Consider the following 24,675-nt stretch of genomic DNA (forward strand, 5'->3'; position numbering starts at 1 on the left):
CGTGACAACCAACACCCACCAAATTACTATGGTCAAGAGCCATTCCGAGGTGCGTACCAAGATGATAGATATGGTGGACCCCTTGTAGTTACCAACATGCCCCACCCTATGCTTATGAACCACCTCCATAACATAGCTTTGAACCACCAAACTCACAAGCCCCTTACCACCAAACATTCCTATATGACCCTAACCCTTATCCACCACACCAACCACCATATGAATCATATATAGAACCACCCCAATTCCAACCCAATTACTCCCAAGAACCACCACCTCAATATGCACCATATCCGTATCCATCAATCCAAGAGCCTTATTGTCCTACTTATAATACCCAAGCAAAATAAGAATCAAAGGATCATCTCCAGGAAACAACGGATCAATTTCATGCAACTCTTCATCAACTGGAGCAAGTGATAAATCGGTTAGCTTCCTAACGTTTGGACACTCAAGGAACTCCCATGGCTTCATGTGGAGAATCTACTGAAGAACGCAGGATGAAAGAGAAGCTAGAAACTCCGGTGGACAGTGAGTAGTATGACCTTGTATTGGAACAATTGGAGGAAGCCGTAATCGTTGAAGAGGAAGAAGTGGTCAAAGACTTGGGAGATGCGGAACGTCCATGGGAACCTCAAGTCACAGAACCCCCTTCTAATGAGTTTGCATTTGGTGTTGAGGAGGGTGTACAACCTCCAAGGCATATCATGGTTGAAGACTTTGAAGGGGATGATCAAGAGATGGATTCAATCATTGATGAATTCTTATCTACATTTGAATCCTCTCCCATTGGACTAGACATGGAGATTAAAGAAGAAGAAGCACAACCTCCCATGCCCTTGGTGAACAATGAAGAAGAGATCGAATTGGAAGAAAGCTACCAAGAGGAAGTAGTTGAAGTTGAAGAGGCTTGTAAAAAGGTGGAAGTTGTTAAGGAAGAGCTCAAGGGAATAGAGCTGGAAATCACCTTGCCAAAGTTGTTGGAGACCTCTCTTCTAAAGCCATCACCATCTATTCCTTCATTCAAGTGGGTAAATCTTTCATCTCTAAGCTTAAGTAGTCCACTTGAATATGCCTTGCTTGAGATGGATGGGCAACTCAGAGCTCTTTGTGACTATAAGAGTAAGAGGGAGATGGTCAATGGTAAGAGTTGTCATGCAAAGTTCAATATGGTTGCACGCACCAAGTTAAAGTGCAAGGATTGGTGTAGAGCTCAATTGAATGGGTCTAGGAAGTTTTTTGGATGCTTCAGTGAGAATTCGAATTGCTTGTCACCCGATTGGAACAACGGTGATCGACCCAAAGACGGGTGTAGAAACAAGATCTGGGATCCGGGAATATATAAGGATCAAATTTGGGAGCTCAAAGCTTGTGAATAACTCCATCAAAGCTTGAGAAATTTACTTGGTATTGATAGAGCTTATTGGAAGTCCAAGCATTGGTGGAAGTTTCAAGACGAGTTCAAGCACAAGTCACCATGACAAGGAGCTCACCAAATGTCCAACTTAAGGACAATAACTAAAAGTGCTAGGTGGGAGACAACCCACCATGGTATATCCTTTCCTTTTTGTTCTTATTTTTTATTTTATTTTATTTTATTCGTGTTCATTCATAATTTCTGCATAGTCATCTGCATTTTGCATTTTGCATTCTGCATTAAAAAAAGGGGGGTACGCGACGTGCGAGCGTCGCTGACGCATCCGCATCATATGTGCATTCGAAACAAGAAGAAAAGAAGCAGAGAGTCACGCGGGAGCGTGGATGGAGGCATGCCTTAGGCACCAACACGCCCATTTGAACGCGTCCTTGACGCATCCGCGTCACTAACAAAATCAGCTTTCCACACGTGCGCGTCACCTATGCGCACGCGTGACCCTGCAAAATCGACGTAAAGAGGTATATGGCAGAGAGTTATGATGGAGTGGGGCTGGAACGGTGCTAGAAGCACAAACCTTTTCACCCGTACGCGTCATTTTTCAAAAATAAGCCTATTCACGCGTGCGCGTCACCCACGCGCACGCGTCACCCTAAATTTTGGCAATGTGGGTATGAAACAGAGAGTTGTGTGTGCGCGAGGCTGCACTTGCGCCAATAGCACAAATCAGGTCACGCGTGCGCGTCATCCACGCGTACGCGTCACTTGAAAATAGAGCAAACCACGCGAACGCGTGCTCCAGGCGCACGCGTCGCATGCGACACACAATTTAACTAGAGCTGCACCAGAATTCTTATCTTTTCTTTCCCAATCCTAATTTTCTCTTCTCCCTTCTTATCTCTTTCTTCTTTAATTCTTTCCTTACCTTCTTCTTCTTCATTTATTCCCCTTCTCATCCCTATTCTTTTCCATTCTATTTTACTTAATTTATTTGCATACTTTCATTCATTGCATTTCAATTGTGTGCATGTTTTTATTTTTCCATTGGTATTACTTGTTCATATTTAACTGTTACATCTTTTCTGGTATTATTTTGGTGCTTTGTGACTTGTTTCCATTGTTGGATAATATTATTTATAAGTCAATGGTACTCTTTGATGCCAGGACATCTAGGCCAATTTCACTGACCTTTTCTTTACTGTTTTAGGGTAGTTTCATGCATTTTTCTAGTAAACAAGGCAAGTTTTGGGTGAAAATACACTTACACCTTCATTTAAGCAACTATTGTGAATTTTGCATGATTTCATGAGATTTTTGCCAAAATTACATGATAATTTAATGATGCATAATCTTATGACTTTGGCTAGAGCTTTGATGCACTTTAATTGCTTGATTTCAAGACAAATGAAGCATGGAAGAATCACGTTAGCATTCACGTTAACTTAGTTAACGTGACTACTAATGTGGGATGGCAAATAGCTTGCAACGTTAATGAGAAAAGTGATCACCAATAATACCTGCGAAGCCATTCATAGCCTACGTTAAGAGCCACGTTAACTTAGTTAACGTGGCTCTTAACGTAGAAGAAAAAGAGGACTCCACGTTAATGAGAAACGTGAACTCCAATAACGTTTCTCCTCAACGTTAGTGGTAAAAGTGAACACCACTAACATTGGGAAACTAGGCAATGCATCACGTTAAGAGTCACGTTAACTAAGTTAACGTGAACTCTAACGTGGAAGAGGATCAACAATGCCAACGTTAGTGACATTCACTTTTGTCACTAACGTTGGATCATTAGCATTGCCTATGTTAACTCTCACGTTAAGATTGTTAACGTGAAAGTTGATGGTATTTTTGTGGAAAAACGAATTTCCAAAACACCTAAAACTCACCAGCAAGTGTACCAGGTCGTATCAAGTAGTAAAACTCACTTAGAGTGAGGTCGATCCCACAGGGATTGATGGATCAAGCAACTTTAGTGGGTGATTAGTTTAGTCAAGCTAACATTGAGTGAATTGTGTGAAATTGTAGCCAACAAAAAGTAAATGACAATGAATTTAAAGTTGCAGAATGTAAATTGGCAAGTAACTTAAAAAGCAAGAAATGTAAATTGCAAGAATCTTAAATGACAAGAAATGTAAATTGCATTAAATGTAAAGGGGATTGGGTGCTGGAAATTAAAGGGGCAATGAAACAAGCAATCAAAGAGATCTTGAGAACAAGTGACAGGAAATTTAAAGTGCAGGAAAATTAAATTCAGATCACAGTAGCTCAAATGTAAAATGTAGAGGAACACATGTGCAGGAAAGTAAATTGGGAGCAACAGAACATAAAGTAAAAATTGCAGAGAAGGAAATTGTAGCAGAAAAATAAACCAGCAAGAAGACTAAGATCAATTGTCAAATCTCAAAGAACACTTGACAATTTCAATGAAACAGTAAAAGTAAAAGGAAAACCAAGAGCTCAACTCAATTGCAAAATAAAATTTAAGATCTCAGGAAATCAAAGAGACTAGAAAAAAAAGTCTAGATCTCAATTCCTTCCTTGATTCAATAGCAAACAGATTGAAGAATAAAGAAAGATGGAAGCAGTAAATGAAAGCTTTGATTCAAATCACAATTTCTTGAATTATGCAGAAAAATAACAAGAGAAGTTGCAGATGGAGAATGAAAACAGAATTCCTTCCAAACTCAATCTAAAATTTAAAAATAGAAAATGAAAATTAAAGAGAGAGCTCTCTAATCCTACTACTCCCTAGTGGAGCTAGCCTCAAATCCTTCTAATGGAGCCCCCCTTTCTGAAACGAGAGTGATGCCTTTTATATAGTCTTTTTACAAAATGAAAATAAAATGAAATTGAAATTCACAAAATAAAATTCCTAATCTAGCTTGTTGTTGTGCCTTTGAGTGATGATGTGGGCTTTGCTTGCTTTGGATTTGAGGAGAAATGGGTTTGGTTGGCCTTGATTCAATTTAGAGAAGAATTGAATTAAATTGGATTTTTATTGAATTTTTGGCCCATGTGAAAATTGCTCCCAGGAGGATGCTCAGCTCACAAGTTGAGCTGAGCATTGAGGCCTTGTGTGTGGGTTCCCTTGTAGCGTGCAATGTTGGGGGGGGAGGCACCAGGGGAATGCTCAGCTCACAAGTTGAGCTGAACACTGAGGCCTTGTGCGCACGTCTTGCCTTGGACCGTGTCAAGCTTTTGTGTGATGCACCATAAGTAGCGCTCTACTCACTAAGTGAGCTGAGCATTGGGGCTTCCAAGGGGAGGTCCCAAGTTCAAACCCTTGTGAAAGTATTTGGAGAACAATTTTCCTTGATTTTTCATGAATAGAAGCACGACAATGCTCTCCAAGTGAGCATTGTGCTAAGTGAGCGCTATTTCCTTGGCTTCTCTTGGTCTCCCTCTTCGAACCTTGGTGGTTGCACTTTGGTTTATTTTTGCTTATTTTTGGTCCTTAAAGATTCATTTTTCTCGTGCCACAATTTCATGCCAAATATAAATTTCCATACATCGTTGGAAAGCTCTGAATATCAGCTTTCCAACGCAACTGGAAGCACATCAATCGGACATCTGTAGCTCAAGTTATAGCCCTTTGAAGGAGGCATGGTCATGCTGTGAGCGCCCAGATTTTAACTTAGCCAAAAATTTTGCTTCCAAGCTCATCTTTGCATCAGGGTAATGAGTTCGAACCTTGGAGGATGCATTTGGCCATTTTTTTGGCTTGTTTTCCTTGTGAGTAGTGCTCCTCTCCTTCCCTTGGGTCATGGGTTCAAACCTTGGAGCAAGCATTGGCAACTTATTTCCTTTGATTTTCCTTTGATGAATGCCCGATAGTGCTCACTTGGTGAGCTGAGCATTGTTTTTCCCTTCCTTGTTTCTTTGCTTCAAATTGTGCTCAGCTCACAAGGTGAGCAAAGCATTGAAACATTGCCTCCTTGGAATTTTCCTTTGTGCTCCTTTCATGTGCCACACTTCCTCATGTTCTTTGCCACACTTTTCTTTTCATTGAGCCACACTTCTTAAGCCACGCTTTCTTCTTTTCTTCTTTTCTTCACCTACAAGAAATCAAAACAACCACTCAAAGTATCACCAAATTCACAAGGTTTATAAATCATTAAAAATCAATTAATTTTAGCCCAAACCTCATGATTTAGCATCAATTAAATGGTGGTTGTTTGATTTAAAGATGTTATGCATTTTCATTCCAAATTACTTACTTAGAATGCAAGAAAGTGCATAAAACCTAGTGAAACAAGTGAAATTTAGCTTGAAAAATAGGAATATGATAACTTGTCCTCAAAAGTTAACGTGGAGTGGGGTTCAGAGAGCCAACGTTAGTAACACTCACTTTTGTCACTAACGTTGGGAGATGGCTTCATTACTACGTTAAAAGCCACGTTAACTTAGTTAACGTGGGTTCTAACGTAGGGACTTAAGGCAATTGGAGCGTTAGTGACAAAGGTGAGTGTCACTAACGCTCTTGAAGGTGGTAGATGCCCACGTTAAGAGCTACGCTAGCTAAGCTAACGTGAGACCTAACGTAGGGGGCAAGAGGCAAGCAACGTTAATGGGAAAAGTGATTCCCATTAACGTTTGCAAAAAGGGGCACAAGCCAACGTTAATGGGAAAAGTGAGTCCCATTAACGTTGGCTAAGAATTGAGAAGGAACGTTAGAAGTCACGTTAAGACTTCTAACGTTGAGAATAACGTGGGCATATGAAGGTGGAACGTTAGTGGAAAAGGTGAATGCCACTAACGTTCTCGCACCCAGAAATGTATTCCACGTTAATCTCACTAAATGCCCAAGCCTAATTCATATTTCTCTGCAAGCTGGGCCCACTAAAGATGAGAATTGCTTCAACTCAAGGTCCAAAGCCCACATCCAAGACTTGAAGAACTCACTAGAAGATCATGAAGAGTAGTATATATAGGAGTAGTTTTGAACTAGCTAGGAGCTTTTGGACTTTTGGGGAACTACTCTCTGCATATTTTACTTTTCTGTACTTCTAGCATGGATTCTTCTTTTCTGCCAATTTTAATTCCTAGAGCTATGAACAACTAAACCCCTTTCATTGGGTTAGGGAGCTCTGCTGTAATTTGATGGATCAATATTACTTTTCATTCTTCTTTTTCTATCTTTTCTCTTGATTTTACTAGAAAGCTTTCAATCTTAATTCAATTGGTTAGTTGTCTTGGAAAAGAAACTCTCCATAATTGGATCTCTTCGGAACCTTGGAAGAGGAATGAAGAGATCATGCTAGAAATGCTTTCTCATGCTGGACCAATTTGGGTTTGGATGGATATGTGATTATAATCCTACCAATACTTGATTTGGAAAATGTATGTGGTATAATCAGTGACCATACTTCATCTCTTCTCATGAGCAATTGACCAAGGAATTGGCTATTGATCAAGATTTGAGAGATTGGATTACCAAGGAATTGAAATCCAATCACTTAAGATTGCCAAGGAGATCAATGAATGCATTGATTGAGGAAGAGATGAGAATGAACTTGATCCGGAGAATTGCAACATCTCCTAAACCCAATGATCTCCCCATTTCTGATCTTACCCATTCTCTTTAATTTCTGCCATTTACTTTTATGAGCATTACCCCAATTCCCCATTTAAGATTCTGCACTTTAATTTCTGCTATTTAATTTCTAGTCATTTAAATTTCTGCATCTCAATCTCAATTCTGTTTAGCTCAACTAGCATATTCTTCTAACTAAAGTTGCTTGACCAATCAATCCTTGTGGGATTCGACCTCACTCTATAGTGAGTTTTACTTGACGATAATTCGGTATACTTGCCGAAGGAAAATTTGTTGAGAGACAAGTTTCCATGCATCACTCTTTTATGATACTTGTATTCTTTTTGCATTGATATGAACTTATACCATTTTTCATGCCCACTCTCCCCCATTGTCACAAATTTGTGCACTATTGATATGCCATTTGCTTCTATTGTGTTCTCACTTGCATGTCGTAGCTACCATGTAATTGAGACCCCCATTATTTGGCATTAACCCACCCATACTTTATTTGTTTTCTTATCTTTATTTTTAGGTTACTTTTATTCCCTTTTCTCTTCTTTCAGGCTAGCCACCAAAAAAGGAAAAGGGAACTCAATAGGGCAATCGACAAGTCTGCCATACAATCTTTGGAGAAAAAACATCAGTTGGAGCTACCCGTCCACTTGTACATCTCTGCATGCACCGAGGACGGTACAACCTTTAAGTGTGGGGAGGTCGATACCGATCTCCGCGGGTTAGTTAGTTCTTTCTCAATGCCAATGTTTAGTTTTCTTTATTAAATTAGTTGTTGCATTTGCATGTTTGATTGCATGTTTGTTTGATTTTGTGCATATTTTACCACTTAGTTGAAGTAATATTTTCTTTTTCAAGAAACTTTTTATAGCCTTTCACTAATTTGAATTAAACTTTTTGAAAAACTTGTTTAAAGAAATTTTAATTTGGAACATGGTTTAGAGCTCGGACACATAAAACCAGTGAGACTTTGAGCCTATTTGATTGGTTGTATTTTATCAACCAATATATTTTATTTCTAGTGTGTGTTGTTCTCTCTAAAATTGTGATCTTTGTCTTGCTTAATTCTATATTTCCATTGTTTGATGTATGCATGCTCCTATATGATTGAGGCCTTTGTTTCACTAAGCTTACATACCCATATGGCCTTACCCTTTCATTATCCTTTGCAAACCAATGTTGAGCCTATTCTACCCTTTTGTTCTTTACTTTAGCTCATCACTAACTCTAAGCGAAAAACAATAATGTCCTTAATTTGAATCCTTGATTAGCTTAGACTAGTGAAAGTACTCATGATTTAAGTTTGGAAAAAGTGGGTTTGGAAACGTTTGGTTTGGGAATTGAATGTTAGACTTGGTGTGGAAATGTGAAAAATGTTAAGAACATGTTTATGCATTCAATGCCTTAATCATATGCATTGAAAAAGGAAAGAAAAAAATAGATTAAGAAAAGAAAAATAGAAAAAGAAAAAAAAAAGAGAAAAAGAAAAGAAAAAGAGCAAAAAAAATAAAAAAATAAAAAGGGGACAAAATGCCCCAAAGTAAATGGTGATAGCAATGCATATGTACTGTACTCAAAAATTGGAATGCATGAATATGTAGTAAACACAGTTAATGGGTAGTTATTGATTTTATATTATGATTATATGGATTGTCTTAAGTTAGCTGAGAAGTTTATGTTAATTAAAGATTCAGATTTTAGTCCACTTGACCAAATACAATCCTACCTTGACCCTAACCCCATTATAACCCTTAAAAGACCTCTTGATATGTGTATTTATGCATTGAATCTTTGTTGATTGGTAGAAGGAGAGCAATTCTTAGAAAGCAAGCTTAGTAGAGAATTGAGAGAATCGAACCTTAAACACCTGAGCGATTAGAGTGTATACACTTCCAGTGAGGGTTCGATGCTCGATTCATTGTTCCCGGCTTTCATGAGCTTTCTTCTTACAAGTTTACTTGTACTTTATTTTATGATTTGAATTAGTGAAATCCAGTTCATGTCTGTTCTTGGAAGATTTATTTACTTTGACCAAGTAGGTAGAAACATTTTGCATGTAGTTGCGTTCACATAGATAGGTTGCATTTCATACTCTCTACCATTCCTCTTCACTCTTTTAGTTCTCTTGAGCTAAGCATGAGAGCATGCTAATGTTTAAGTGTGAAAAGGTTGATAAACCACTATTTTATGATTTATATTATGCTCAATTGAGTGGTTTCTATAAAGTCTTTGCTCACTTATTCATATAAATTGCATGGTTTTACAATTCCGTACTTATTCCTTAATATATGTGAAAATATGTTTCCTAGACCATAAAATTATTAATTTTAATTATCCTTTATTACCATTCGATGCCATGATCCGTGTGTTGAGTATTTTCAGGCTTTATAGGGCAGGAATGGCTTAGAGAACAGGAAGGAAACATGTAAAAGCAGAAGGAACGCGCGAAAATGAAGTTTTGAAGGAAATGGCAGCGACGCGCACGCATGGACAACGCGGATGCGTGACTTGCGCAGAACCCAAGCGACGCGCATGCGTGGACGACGCGGACGCATGCCTAGCGCAAAGCACGAGCGACACGTACGTGTCATAAGGAAAACTTCCAAATGACGCGCACGCATGACCCACACGTACGCATGACGGATGCCACGTGCAGAAAGTTGCAGAATTCACCTCTAGAGATTTTTGGACCCTTTTTTGGCCCAAATCCAAGCCCAGAAAACATAGATTAGAGGCTATAGAGTGGGAGAATGCATCCATTCATCAGAGACAACATTCATTATACACAATTTTAGTTTTAGATGTAGTTTTTCTAGAGAGAGAGGCTCTCTCCTCTCTCTTAGTTTTTAGGATTTATGATTTCTCTTAGGTTAGGTTTACTTCTTCTTCATTCCAGGTTCAATGTTTCTTTAATTTAGTTTCTCTTCTACTTTTATCTATTCTATGACTTTAGTTCGTTTATTTTCCCAATTTGATTTATGAACACCATGTTAGATTTGATTTTCTTTATTTAATATAATTTGGGGTATTTTAGATTTATGATTGCTTTCTTTTATTTATGATATAAATAATTTGGATTTTCCCCCTTTGGTTTTGGTTGAGTAATTGGTGACACTTGAGTTATCAAACTCCTTGTTGACTGAAAATTGGAATTTTCTGATTGATTTGGATCCCTCTAAAGCTAGTCTTTCCACAGGAGTTGACTAGGACTTGAGGAATCAAATTGATTAGTCCACTTGACTTTCTTTTATTTAGTAAGGGTTAACTAAGTGGGAGTAATAAACAATTCTCATCACAATTGATAAGGATAACTAGGATGGGATTTCCAGTTCTCATGCCTTGCCAAGAGTTTTTCTAATTATTAATTTATTTTTCTTGTCATTTAAATTACTTGTTCCCTATTTCAAAAACCCAAAATATACTTTTTCCATAACCAAGAATAAATCATACTTCCCTGTAATTCCTTGAGAGACGACCCAAGGTTTAAATTCTTCGGTTTATTATTTTTATTAGGTTTGCTTAAGTGACAACCAAAACTTTTGTACGAAAGGATTCTTTGTTGGTTTAGAACTATACTTACAACGTGATTATTTCTATGAATTTCTTTACTAGCAAAAATCCGTTTAATGAGGAGAGAGAAAAACAACAAAATGAAACAAAACATAAAATTTTAAGATCAAAACAAATAATGCATGCAAGACCACTTTGAATGTCAAGATGAACACCAAGAACACTTTGAAGATCATGATGAACATCAAGAACATATTTTTGAAAATTTTTAAGAAAAGAAAGACATGCAAGACACCAAACTTAAGAACTTTTGTACTAGGGACACTAACAATTCGAAAATGCACAAGAAAAAAAAAAGAAAAGACACAAAACAAGAAAATTTAAAGATCAAACAAGGAAAATCATCAAGAACAACTTGAAGATCAAGAAAGACACAATGCATATATTTTCGAAAATTAAGAAAAATTAAAACATGCAATTGACACCAAACTTAAAATTTGACACCAGACTCAAACATGAAACACAAATTTTTTTTTTTGAAAAGAAAATAAGGTTGAAATAAGAAAGAAGGTTACCTAATCTAAGCAACAAGATGAACCGTCAGTTGTCCAAACTCGAACAATCTCCAGCAACGGCGCCAAAAACTTGGTGCACGGAATTGTGATCACACTTTTCACAACTCCGGTACAACTAACCAGCAAGTGCACTAGGTCGTCCAAGTAATAAAACCTTACGCGAGTAAGGGTTGATCCCACGGAGATTGTCGGCTTGAAGCAAGTTATAGTCATCTTGTAAATCTTAGTCAGGCAGATTCAATTGATTATGAGTTTTGATAATTGAAAGATAAATAAAACGTAAATTAAAATAAAGATACTTATGTAATTCATTGGTGGGAATTTCAGATAAGCGTTTGGAGATGCTTTATTGCTTCTAAACCTCTGCTTTCCTATTGTCTTCATCCAATCATGCATGCTCCCTTCCATGGCAAGCTGTATGTTGGTGGATCACCATTGTCAATGGCTACCAATCATCCTTTCAGTAAAATGGTCCAGGTACGGTTTCTATACGGCTAATCAACTGTCGGATCTCTCGTCTCAGATGAAAAATACCAGGCATAGCTACCGCACGGCTAATCATTTGTTAGTTCTCATTTGTGTCGGAATAGGATCTATCTATCCTTTTGCACACTGTCACTGCGCCCAACATTCGTGAGTTTGAAACTCGTCATAGTTAACCCGTCCCAGATCCTACTCGGAATACCACAGACAAGGTTTAGACTTTTCAGATCTCGAGAATGTTGCCAATTGATTCTAGCCTCTACCACGAAGGTTCTAATCTTAAGGATTCGAATGCTCTGTTGTCAGGAGAGGCAAGTCAAATCCGTGGATCAGAGACCCAAGAGACTATACTCTGACTGTCGTCCAATGACTAAGTTGAACATCATGTAGACTGCTTGTGGTTGTCAGGCACGCAGATCTTGGCTAAGCGAATAACGAAGATACTGGGTGATTGTCATGGGTCACTGATAAACCACTATTTTATGGTTTATCTTATGTTTAATTGGGTGGTTTCACCAATTCTTTACCCACTTATTCATATATGAACTGCATGATATTACAATCCCTTCCTAAGTTTGTTCTATGGTTGAAAACTTACTTCCTAGAGATCTTTAATTTGTGTATTTCAATTCTCCTTTATACCATTCGATGCTGTGATCCGTGTGTTAAGTGTTTCAGGCTTCACAGGGCAGGAATGGCTTAGAGAACAGAGACAAAGCTTGCAAAAATGGAAGGAACACAAGAAACTAAGGAGATGACCAGCGAGCATCGACGCGCGCACGTGGCTCACGCGAGCGCGCGGAATGGAGAAAATCGCAGCGACGCGTGCGCGTGCCTGACGCATACGCGTGGATTGGAGTATGCACGAATGACGCGCACGTGTGGACGATGCTGATGCGCGACAAGGAAAATCACCGAATGACGTGCACACGTGACCGACGCATACGTGTGACTTGCGCGATCTGCAGAAATAACAAAAAACGCTGGGGGCAATTTTGGGCTGCATTTTGACCCAATTTTCGTCCCAGAAACACAAAATAAAGCCAGAGAACATGCAGAGACTCAACACAACATCAACATATTCTCATTAGGATAGTTTTAGGATCTTAGATCTGAATCTAGAGAGGAACTACTCTTCCTCTAGGTTCTCTTTACATTCATAGTTTATTAGTTTATTGCTTTTTGCTTTGGATATTGAAGAGTCATCACCTTCGTTGAAGATACTATTCTAGTTTGTTTCCTTACTTGCTCTTTTATTTATTCCACATTCTTAATTCTTGTTTAAAGTGGTAATTGGATTATTTTCATGGATTGTTGATACAGAGGATTACTTTTATTTTTAATTAATTTTTAGTCTCTATTTTATTTAATTTATTATGTCTTCTTCTTATATTTTTCTGAGTATTATATTCATGTCAATGGAGTAGATTCCCTACTTGGCATGGGGGTTGATTAAAAGGAGACACTTGAGTTGGAAGGCTTAAAGTGAAGATTAAACTAGAAGTTGTTGGCTAGTTCTGTATTTGCTAATGCTAGACCTTCCCAAGGGAAAGGACTAGGATTTGTGAATAAGAGTTAGCTCAATCACTTGACTTTACTTTATTTAGTAAGGGTTAACTAAGTGAAAACAACAACCTTTTTAATACTACACCTAAGAGATCCCAACAAGGATAGAACTTCCAATTGATCATTCCCCCAGTCAAGGCCTTTTATTTAGAATATTAATAATCATTCTTAGTTTTTAATTTACAACTATTTAATTGCTCATCTTTTCAACTCAACTCTCTTGAAAACCCCTAATTAATAAATTAGCATTCTCTCTGCAACTCATTGGGAGACGACCTGGGACTCATACTCCCAGTATTTTTATTTCTAAATTTCGTGACAACTCTTTAAAATTGATACGCGGAATCTTCATTGGTTAAGAGCTATACTTGCAACGCTATTTTCTCTATAAACTTTTAATCGGTGATTTTTCTGCCACGTCAGTTACCCCTTCATTCTGACTTAACTAAATTAAGTACGAGAGTATAACTTGGAGAAGAAGTAAGCATGAATTGAAAGAGAAACAATAGTTTTTAGTATGTTTTAATATAGTTTATACGCTTTTTGGCATTGTTTTCATATAGTTTTTAGTATGTTTTAATTAGTTTTTAGTATATTTTTATTAGTTTTTAGGCAAAATTCACATTTCTGGACTTTACTATGAGTTTGTGTGTTTTTCTGTGATTTCAGGTATTTTCTAGCTGAAATTGAGGGACCTGAGCAAAAATCTAATTCATAGGCTGAAAAAGGATTGCTGATGTTGTTGGATTCTGACCTCCCTGCACTCAAAATGGATTTTTTGGAGCTACAGAAACCCAAATGGCGCACTCTCAATTGTGTTGGAAAGTAGACATCCATATTTTGCCCGAGTTTTGATAACGCAAACTGGCATAAATGCTGGAGTTAAATGCCCAAACTGGCACCAGAGCTGGCGTTTAACTCCAAGAAAAGCCTATGCACGTGAAAGCTTCAATGCTCAGCCCAAACACACACTAAGTGGGCCCCGGAAGTGGATTTCTGCATCATTTACTTATCTCTGTAAACCCTAGGTTACTAGTCATTATAAATAGGATATTTTACTATTGTATTTTGGAAAGGGGGAGATCTGGAGATCATTTTGGAGACTATCTTTGTATCACTGTTGATCTCTTGATCATGCTTAGGGGGCTGACCATTCGGCCATGCCTGGACCTTCATCACTTATGTATTTTCAACGGTGGAGTTTCTACACCTCATAGATTAAGGTGTGGAGCTCTGCTGTTCCTCATGAATTATTGCAATTACTTCTGTTTTCTATTTAATTCAAGCTTATTCTTGTTCTAAGATATTCATTCGCACTTCAACATGATGAACGTGATGATCAAGTGACACTCATCACCATTCTCACTTATGAACGCGTGCCTGACAACCACTTCTGTTCTACTTGAAAACAAGCTTGAATGTATATCTTTTGGCTTCCTGGTCCACAACGCATGGTTGCCTCTCCTGACAACAGAGCCTTCCATTCCCTGAGATCAGAGTCTTCGTGGTATAAGCTAGAATCAATTGGCAGCATTCTTGAGATCTGAAAAGTCTAAACCTTGTCTGTGGTATTCCGAGTAGGATCTGGGATGGGATGACTGTGACGAGCTTCAAACTCGCGAGTGCTGGGTGCAGTGACAGTGCGCAAAAGGATCATTGGATCTTATTCCAACACAAGTGAGAACCGACAGATGATTAGCCCTACGTAACTCGTAGCTGGACTATTTTCACTGAGAGGATGGACGGTAGCTATTGACAACGGTGATCCCCCAACATATAGCTTGCCATGGAAAGGAGTATGCATGACTGGATGAAAGCAGTAGGAAAGCAGGGATTCAAAAGGAACAAAGCATCTCCATATGCTTATCTGAAATTTCTACCAATGAATTACATAACTATCTCTATCCTATTTTATGTTTTATCTGTCTTTTAATTATCAACACCCCATAACCATTTGAATCTGCCTGACTGAGATTTACAAGATGACCATAGCTTGCTTCAAGCCGACAATTTCCGTGGGATCGATCTTTACTCACGTACGATATTACTTGGACGACCCAGTGCACTTGCTGGTAAGCTACGCGGAGTTGTGAAGAAAGTGTGTGAGATCACGATTTTGCATACCAGCGTAACGGTGCATCTAAGGCCTCTATTCGGCTAGCCACTTTTCCGTTTTCCCTTGAGGGAAAGGCGAGGGGCTGGTACTACACTCAACCTGAAGCAGTTATTACTAATTGGGATACGCTCAGGAGAGAATTCTTAGAAACATACTTTCCAGCTGAAGTTACTGATAGACTAAGGAAAGAGATTTCAATGATCATCCAAGGCGAATCTGAGACTCTTTACGAGTACTGGGAGCGCTTCACTAATCTTCTAGACGCATGTCCCCACCACATGATTGACAAGTTGGTGTTGATCGGCTACTTCACACAAGGCATGAAGCCTCAAGATAAGACTACATTAGATGTTGCAAGTAATGGTTCTCTGAAAAAGTAAAAGACCACAGATGAAGCATGGCAACTGATCGCCGACCTGGCTGAGTCTGCTCGGACTCACAAGTGCAACAGGAACAACCACCCCAAAGCTGTGGCAGAGGTTTTCTCTAGTAGCAAAAATACTGCTCTCACACAATCAGTATGTGAGATGACCAACCTACTGAAGAAGATACATCTGGGCCAACAACAGTCTCAACCTCTTTCACCACAACATAGTCAACAACTGGTTCCTTAGAGAGCATGTGGAATATGTGTTGATTATAGTCATTACACTGATGAATGTCCATAGCTCTAACATGAGGACAACACCTTGGTAGCTACTCACAATTTCTATGACCATCCGAATCAAGGATACTATCAACAAGGCAGCAACTATAACCAAGGTTGGCAGGACAACTCCAACCAGGGTTGGAGAGAAAATTCCAACCAGGGATGGAGGGACAACTATAATAGAGGAGGTAGAGACAACAATGGCAATCAGAGGTGGAATAATAACAACAGACAACAGAATTAGAACCAGCCTTACAGAGCACCTCACCAAAAATAGTCCCAAGCACCTCAGAACAACCAACAGCAGACACCCATTTGGATGAGCCCCTTCTGCTTAGTGTACAATAAGGCTTGCCACCTTCCAGTAGAAGTGGAACACAAGGCCTTCTGGGCTGTAAAGGAATGCAACATGAATTTTACGGAAGCTAGTGCTGAAAGGAAGCTGCAACTAGCAGAATTAGAGAACCTTCGCCTAGAGGCATATGACAACTCTAGGCGATACAAGGAAAAGATGAAGGCCTTCCATGACAAGCACATAAAAAGGAGAGAATTCAGATCAGGGGAGTTAGTTCTTCTTTACAACTCCAGACTAAGGCTTATGCCAAGCAAACTGAGATCAAGATGGGAAGGCCTCTATAGAGTAGAATAGGTAGAGCCATACGGAGTTTTTCACCTGTGTCATCCTTCTAGCTCCAAATTTATTAAAGTCAATGTACAGCGCCTAAAGCTTTATCATGGTGATAAGATAAAGGATCACAAAGAGCCAGAGGTCTTCCTCTTGGAAGACCCACCAACAGAAGCAGAATGAGCCTAAAGACCGTCCAACTTAAGGACGTAAAAGCAAAGTGCTAGGTGGGAGACAACCCACCATGGTATGATCATTCCGTTTCAGTCTTAGTTTTACTTTTTCATTTTCTACTTTATTTTTCTTAACGACTCTTCTCATAACCTCTGCACTTAGTCTGCATTTGCATTAGCATTCTGCATAAAAAAAGGGGGAAGCACGCGACGCGCAAGCGTCGCTAATGCGTCCGCGTCATAGGTGCATGAGCGAAAAAAGGGAATTGAACAGAAAGTCACACGGGAGCTTGGCTGGAGGCATGCCTTAGGCACAAAAACACGCCCACGCGAACGCGTCCCTGACGTGTCTGCGTCACTTACAAAATCCGCCTTTCACGCGTTCGCGTCACTTACGCGCACGCGTGACCCTGCAATATCGACGTAAATAAGTGTCTGGCAGAACGTTATGATGGAATGGGGCTGGAGTTTGATGCCAGGGCATTCTGGCCAGTTTCACTGACCTTTCTTTACTGTTTTTAGGGTAGTTTCATGCATTTTCTTAAGAAATATGCTAGTTTTGGGTGGATATTCACTTACTTATCGATTCAAGCATACATTGTGCACTTTACATGATTTCATGAGAATTTTGCATGAATTGTATGAGAAATTAGATGATGCATGTCTCATGACTTGGATTAGAACTTTGATGCACTTTGCTGCTTGATTTCAGGACAAAGGAAGCAAAGAAAAACCACGTTAGTATTCACGTTCGTTCAACTAACGTGACCTCTAATGTGGAATGGGAGCTAGCTTGCAAAGTTAGTGAGAAAGGTAATCGCCAATAACGCCCTCGTAGCCATGATAACCCACGTTAAGAGTCACGTTAACTAAGTTAACGTGAACTCTAACGTTGAAGAAGACAATAAGGCCAACGTTAGTGACACTCTCTTTTGTCACTAACGTTGGACCAAGCTCATAATTGGCCATGTTAGTTGCCACGTTAACTTAGTTAACGTGGACTCTAACGTTAAGAAGCAAAAGAGAAGCCAACGTTAGTGACATTCACTTTTGTCACTAACGTTGGCCAAGCCTCCATGAGCCACGTTAACTCCCACGTTAACTTAGTTAATGTGGAATCTAACGTGGAGAGAGCAATTGATCGCCAACGTTAGTGACACTTACCTTTGTCACTAACGTTGGGGTGAACCACCAAGAGCCACCATGAGCAACGTTAACTCCCACGTTAACTTTGTTCACGTGGAAGCTAACGTGGATAAAGAGATGATGAGCCAACGTTAGTGACACTCACCTTTGTCACTAACGTTGGAGATGGCTAGCATGACTACGTTAGAAGCCACGTTAACTTAGTTAACGTGGACTCTAACGTGGGAAGTAGGGGCACATTGGAACGTTAGTGACAAAGGTTAGTGTCACTAACGTTCTCGAAGAATTGGCATTGCTACATTAGAAGCCACGTTAACCTAGTTAACGTGGACTCTAACGTAAGGAGAAGGGGTGACTCACCACGTTATTGGGAAAGGTAAGTCCCAATAACGTATGCGAAGGACCAAGAGGCAACGTTAGTGGTCATGTTAGTGCCACTAACGTTGAAGTCAACGTGATCATATTTGGGTTAGGAACGTTAGTGAAAAAGGTGATTGTCACTAACGTTCTCGAACCCACACTCTCACTTAACATTGACACCACTAACGTCCTGAGCCAAAGTCCCTGCTTACTTCACCTTTTCTCTCTGCAAGCAAAGCTAAGCCCAATGAAGAGGATAACTGCTTCAAACTCAAGATCCAGAGGCCCATACCCAAGACTTGAAGAGCCAACTAGAAGATCAGAAGAGTAGTATATATAGGAGTAGCTTTGAATTAGAAGGGGGTTGGAAACTTTAGGAGCCTTGGGCATAGAACTACTCTCTGTATTTTACTTTCTCTGCAACTTCTAGTTATACTTTCATGATGTATTCTCCATCTTTGTTTTCATTTTCCAGAGCTATGAACAACTAAACCCATTTCATTGGGTTTGGGAGCTCTACTGCAATTTGATGGATCAATATTAGTTTTCATTCTTCTTCTTCTATCTTTTATCTTGATTTTACTAGAAAGCTTTCAATCTTCATCCAATTGGGTAGTTATCTTGGAAAAGAAACTATTCATACTTGGATCTCTTCGGAACCTTGGAAGAGGAATGAAGAGATCATGCTAGAAACGCTTTCTCATGTTGGACCAAATTGGGTTTGGATGGATATGTGACTATAATCCTACCAATACTTGATTTGGGAATGCATGTGGTATAACCAGTGACCATACTTCATCTCTTCTCATGAGCAATTGACCAAGGAATTGGCTATTGATCAAGATTTGAGAGATTGGATTACCAAGAAATTGGAATTCGATCACTTAAGATTGCCAAGGAGATCAATGAATGCATTGATTGAGGAAGAGATGAAAATGAATTTGATCCGGAGAATGCAACATCTCCTAAGCCCAATGAACTCCCCATTTCTGATCTTATCCATTCTCTTTAATTTCTGCCATTTACTTTTATGAGCATTTCCCCATTCCCATTTAAGATTCTGCAATTTACTTTCTGCCATTTACATTCAGCTCTTTATTTCTAGCCTTTACTTTTTCTGCTATTTACTTTTCCGCAATTTAATTTTCTGCAAATCTCAAATCAAATTCTGGTTCGCTCAACTAGAATATTTCTCTTATTAAAGTTGTTTGATCAACCAATCTCTGTGGGATTCGACCTCACTCTATAGTGAGTTTTTACTTGACGACAATTCGGTACACTTGTCGAAGGAAATTTGTTGAGAGACAAGTTTCCATGCATCAAGTTTATGGCACCGTTGCCGGGGATTGATTTTGTATCAACAATGATTAAGTTGGATGATAACTAGATTGAGCATTTTTCATTCTGCTGATTTAAATTTCTGTTTGAGCAATTTACTTTCAGTTTCGGTAGTTTTTCTTCCCATCCCTTTACCCCGTTATTCCAGTTGTTTACAATCTTTTTCACTCACCCACTAACTGTTTGATATATTGCATCACTCACACGAATAGCAATTTTTAACAAGAATAGTTTCTGCATTTATTTCCTTGCTTGTGCCGTGTTGATTGTATGACAGGGAGAAGAAGCGGGGCTTCAACTTCCTTTGATTCTTAACCTGAGAGGACCTTCCTTAGATTAAGGAGGGAAGCAAGAGGAAAAAGAGTAGTAGGTACTGAAGAAGAGGAAGAATACTTTGAACCCAACATGGAAGAGAATTTGGAGAACAATCATGAAGAAAAAGCTCATAATCATGTCAGAGAAGGCCATACAAACCGGGCTGGGCAAGAAAGGAGGGTCTTAGGATCCTATATCAATCCTAATCCAGGAAACTGTGGAAGCAGCATTCAGAAACCCACCATACATGCCAACAATTTCGAGTTAAAACCTCAGCTCATCACCCTGGTGCAGAATAATTGTTCATTTGGAGGAGGTGCTCAAGAAGATCCTAATCAACACTTGACCACCTTCTTGAGGATTTGTGACACAGTGAAGTCAAATGGAGTCCACCCAGATGTCTATAGGCTGCTCTTGTTCCCTTTTTCACTCAGGGACAAGGCATCCAAGTGGCTTGAATCCTTCCCAAAGGAAAGCCTGACAAATTGGGAGGAGGTAGTGAATAAGTTTTTGGCAAGGTTTTACCACCCTCAAAGGATCAATAGGCTGAGAACTGAAGTGCAGACGTTCAGACAGCAAGATGGGGAGACACTTTATGAAGCTTGGGAAAGGTTCAAAGATCTAACAAGGAGATGCCCACCAGAGATGTTTAATGAGTGGGTCCAACTTCACATCTTCTATGAAGGTCTTTTCTATGAGTCAAAGAAGGCTGTGGATCATTCATCAGGAGGCTCTTTAAACAAGAAGAAAACCATTGAAGAAGCCATAGATGTCATCGAAACAGTTGCTGAGAATGACTACTTCTATGCCTCTGAAAGAAGTAACACTCGAGGAGTAATAGAGCTAAACCACATGGATGCACTGTTAGCCCAAAACAAGATGATCACCAAGCAGCTAGCAGATCTTACCAAGAAAGTGGAAGAGAACCAAGTTGCGGCAGCCATCACCTCATCACCAACTCAAGAAGGAGTAAACATAGGAGAAGAAGGTGAATGGGAGCAAGCCAACTATGTGGGAAACTCACCTAGACAAGTCCATGATCCATACTCCAAAATATACAACTCTGGATGGAGAAATCACCCCAACTTTGGATGGGGAAACCAACAAGACCAATGCCAAGATCAAAGACGTCCAAATCCCAGCAACATAGCTCACCAACATGCCATACCTAGACCATATCAACACTCACATAACATCCCCTCTCAACACCTATACCAAAGCCAACCTAACCACTCTCATCCCTCTAATCTCAACTCACCATCACCTTCTGATGACAGACTCTCAAGGATTGAGAACTTACTGGAGGACATATGCAAAGAGATTCAAGATAACAAGGTGTTCAAGGAGGAGGTGCGAGCCAACTTTAAGAACCAGGGAGACACCATCAAGAGGTTGGAGTCTCAAGTAGGTTATCTCTCTGAGCACATTCTCAAACCTACAGATGGATTCCCAAGTGATACGGAGAAAAATCCGAGAGGAGAAACAAAGAAAGTAAGATGGGAAGATTGCAAGATGGTCACTATAAGTGGTCAGGAGACCAAGGACGAGCCAACCAAGCTGTCAGAACAACCTAAAGAGACCTCAGCAGAGAAGCAAGAAAAGGATCACCAAGAACCCAAAATCTCACAACAAGAGTTGCTGAGACTCTATGCACCCTTCCCCCAATTACTCAATGGTGCTGTGGAGAAGAGAATATACTCAAGGTTTGTTGATTTGTTTGCATCCCTCCATGTAAACATACCATTCATCAAGACCCTCCAACAAATGCCGGCATACATCAAGTATATGAAGGAGCTACTTTCCAGGAAAAGCTCACTCAAGGGAGGCCAAACTATAGTGATGAATAAAGAGCGTAGTGCTCTCATTCAACCAGAGTTGCCTACAAAAAGAAAGGACCCAGGGAGTTTCTACATTCCCTGTGCCATAGGAGAAACCATGTTTGATAAAGGACTCTGCGATTTGGGAGCAAGCATCAACTTAATGCCCTTATCCCTTATGAAGAGGTTGCAGATCAATGAGATAATGCCCACAGATGTAGTCATCAGGCTGGCTGACAAAACTAAAAAACAAGCAATAGGAGTGGTGGAAAACGTGTTGGTAAAGGTTGGGAAATACTTCCTTCCAACAGACTTTGTCATATTGGAAATGGAAGAGAGTCACACTCACCCAATCATATTGGGAAGACCATTCCTAGCTACAGCCAGAGCACTCATAAATGTGGAGTGAAGGGAGCTAATTTTGAGGATCCATGATGAACAGCTCATCTTCAATGTTTTCAAACGCTCACAAGAAACAGATCAAGAGAACAAGGAACCAAGGAAGGATCACCGTGAGATACTGAAGAAAGAAACAAGCACTGAAGCACAACCAGCACATCTGGGAACTCCCTTGATTGATGAACAAGGCAAACAGCAGTTGCCACAGCTCAAAGAAAATCAGGAGGAACCTAAACCACCAGAATCATATGCGACCAGTAACCACATTTTCTTAGAGGAGGAGGTGACAAAGAGTAAGACAACATCACAAGGAACAAAGAAGAAGGTACCAAGGAGGTGGAGAAGATCCCTACCGAGGACTTCTCTCCAGGGGATAAAGTGATCTCAGCTTACTTCCCAGATATCCCCCCAAATCTCCCCACTGTACCATCTCAGTTAACTTAGTTAACGTGGACTCTAACATTAAAAAGCAAACGAGAAGCCAACGTTAGTGACATTCACCTTTGTCACTAACGTTGGCCAAGCCTCCATGAGCCACGTTAACTCCCACGTTAACTTAGTTAACGTGGAAGCTAACGTGGAGAGAGCAATTGATCGCCAACGTTAGTGACACTTACCTTTGTCACTAACGTTGGGGTGAACCACCAAGAGCCGCCATGAGCAACGTTAACTCCTACGTTAACTTTGTTAACGTGGAAGCTAACGTGGATAAAGAGATGATGAGCCAACGTTAGTGACACTCAGCTTTGTCACTAACGTTGGAGATGGCTAGCATGACTACGTTAGAAGCCACGTTAACTTAGTTAACGTGGACTCTAGCGTGGGAAGTAGGGGCACATTGGAACGTTAGTGACAAAGGTAAGTGTCACTAACGTTCTCGAAGAATTGCATTGCTACGTTAGAAGCCACGTTAACCTAGTTAACGTGGACTCTAACGTAAGGAGAAGGGGTGACTCACCACGTTATTGGGAAAGGTAAGTCCCAATAACGTATGCGAAGGACCAAGAGGCAACGTTAGTGGTCACGTTAGTGCCACTAACGTTGAAGTCAACGTGATCATATTTGGGTTAGGAACGTTAGTGAAAAAGGTGATTGTCACTAACGTTCTCGAACCCACACTCTCACTTAACGTTGACACCACTAACGTCCTGAGCCAAAGTCCCTACTTACTTCACCTTTTCTCTCTGCAAGCAAAGCTAAGCCCAATGAAGAGGATAACTGCTTCAAACTCAAGATCCAGAGGCCCATACCCAAGACTTGAAGAGCCAACTAGAAGATCAGAAGAGTAGTATATATAAGAGTAGCTTTGAATTAGAAGAGGGTTGGAAACTTTAGGAGCCTTGGGCATAGAACTACTCTCTGTATTTTACTTTCTCTGCAGCTTCTAGTTTTACTTTCATGATGTATTCTCCATCTTTATTTTCATTTTCCAGAGCTATGAACAACTAAACCCATTTCATTGGGTTAGGGAGCTCTGTTGCAATTTGATGGATCAATATTAGTTTTCATTCTTCTTCTTCTATCTTTTCTCTTGATTTTACTAGAAAGCTTTCAATCTTCATCCAATTGGGTAGTTATCTTGGAAAAGAAACTATTCATACTTGGATCTCTTCGGAACCTTGGAAGAGGAATGAAGAGATCATACTAGAAACGCTTTCTCATGCTGGACCAAATTGGGTTTGGATGGATATGTGACTATAATCCTACCAATACTTGATTTGGAAATGCATGTGGTATAATCAGTGACCATACTTCATCTCTTCTCATGAGCAATTGACCTAGAAATTGGCTATTGATCAAGATTTGAGAGATTGGATTACCAAGGAATTGGAATTCGATCACTTAAGATTGCCAAGGAGATCAATGAATGCATTGATTGAGGAAGAGATGAAAATGAATTTGATCAGGAGAATGCAACATCTCCTAAGCCCAATGAACTCCCCATTTCTGATCTTACCCATTCTCTTTAATTTCTGCCATTTACTTTTATGAGCATTTCCCCATTCCCATTTAAGATTCTGCAATTTACTTTCTGCCATTTACATTCAGCTCTTTATTTCTAGCCTTTACTTTTTCTGCTATTTACTTTTCCACAATTTAATTTTCTGCAAATCTCAAATCAAATTCTGGTTCGCTCAACTAGAACATTTCTCTAATTAAAGTTGTTTGATCAATCAATCTCTGTGGGATTTGACCTCACTCTATAGTGAGTTTTTACTTGACGATAATTCGGTACACTTGCCGAAGGAAATTTGTTGAGAGACAAGTTTCCATGCATCAGAGTTGTGCTGGAAGCACAAGCCCATCATGCGACCGCATGCCACGCATCTGCGTCATTATTTAAATAGAGGCCATTCACGCGTCCGCGTCACCCATGCGCACGCGTCACCCTAAAATTTGGCAATGTGCGTATGAATCAGAGACTTGTGCCCGCACAATGCTGCTTTTGCGCCAATAGCATAAATCAGGTCATGCGTACGCATGACCCACACATCCGCATCGCCTGAAATTATCACAAACCACGCGACTGCATGCCCCACGCGTCCGCGTCACATGTGACGCATAGCTTATCCAGATCAGCGCCAGATATCTTATCTTTTCTTCCCCAATCCTAATTTCCTTTATCCATTCTTATTTCTTTCTTCCCCCTTCTTCCTTCTTTATTCTTTCT

The 24,675-nt window shown here is 39.8% G+C and overlaps 1 protein-coding gene across 1 annotated transcript in view; it reads left to right on the top strand.

The window, feature by feature from the left end:
• The window catches only part of LOC130975145 (uncharacterized), an 83,428-nt gene extending 61,414 nt beyond the window's left edge, over positions 1-22,014 (top strand). Inside the window, exon 2 of the mRNA XM_057899973.1 lies at positions 21,066-22,014. Within this exon, the coding sequence (XP_057755956.1) occupies positions 21,066-22,014 (949 nt within the window). The remainder of the gene's footprint in view (positions 1-21,065) is intronic.
• Positions 22,015-24,675: the final 2,661 nt, after the last annotated feature.

The sequence above is a fragment of the Arachis stenosperma genome, chromosome 4, assembly GCF_014773155.1.
Source record: "Arachis stenosperma cultivar V10309 chromosome 4, arast.V10309.gnm1.PFL2, whole genome shotgun sequence".
Lineage (NCBI taxonomy): Eukaryota > Viridiplantae > Streptophyta > Magnoliopsida > Fabales > Fabaceae > Arachis > Arachis stenosperma.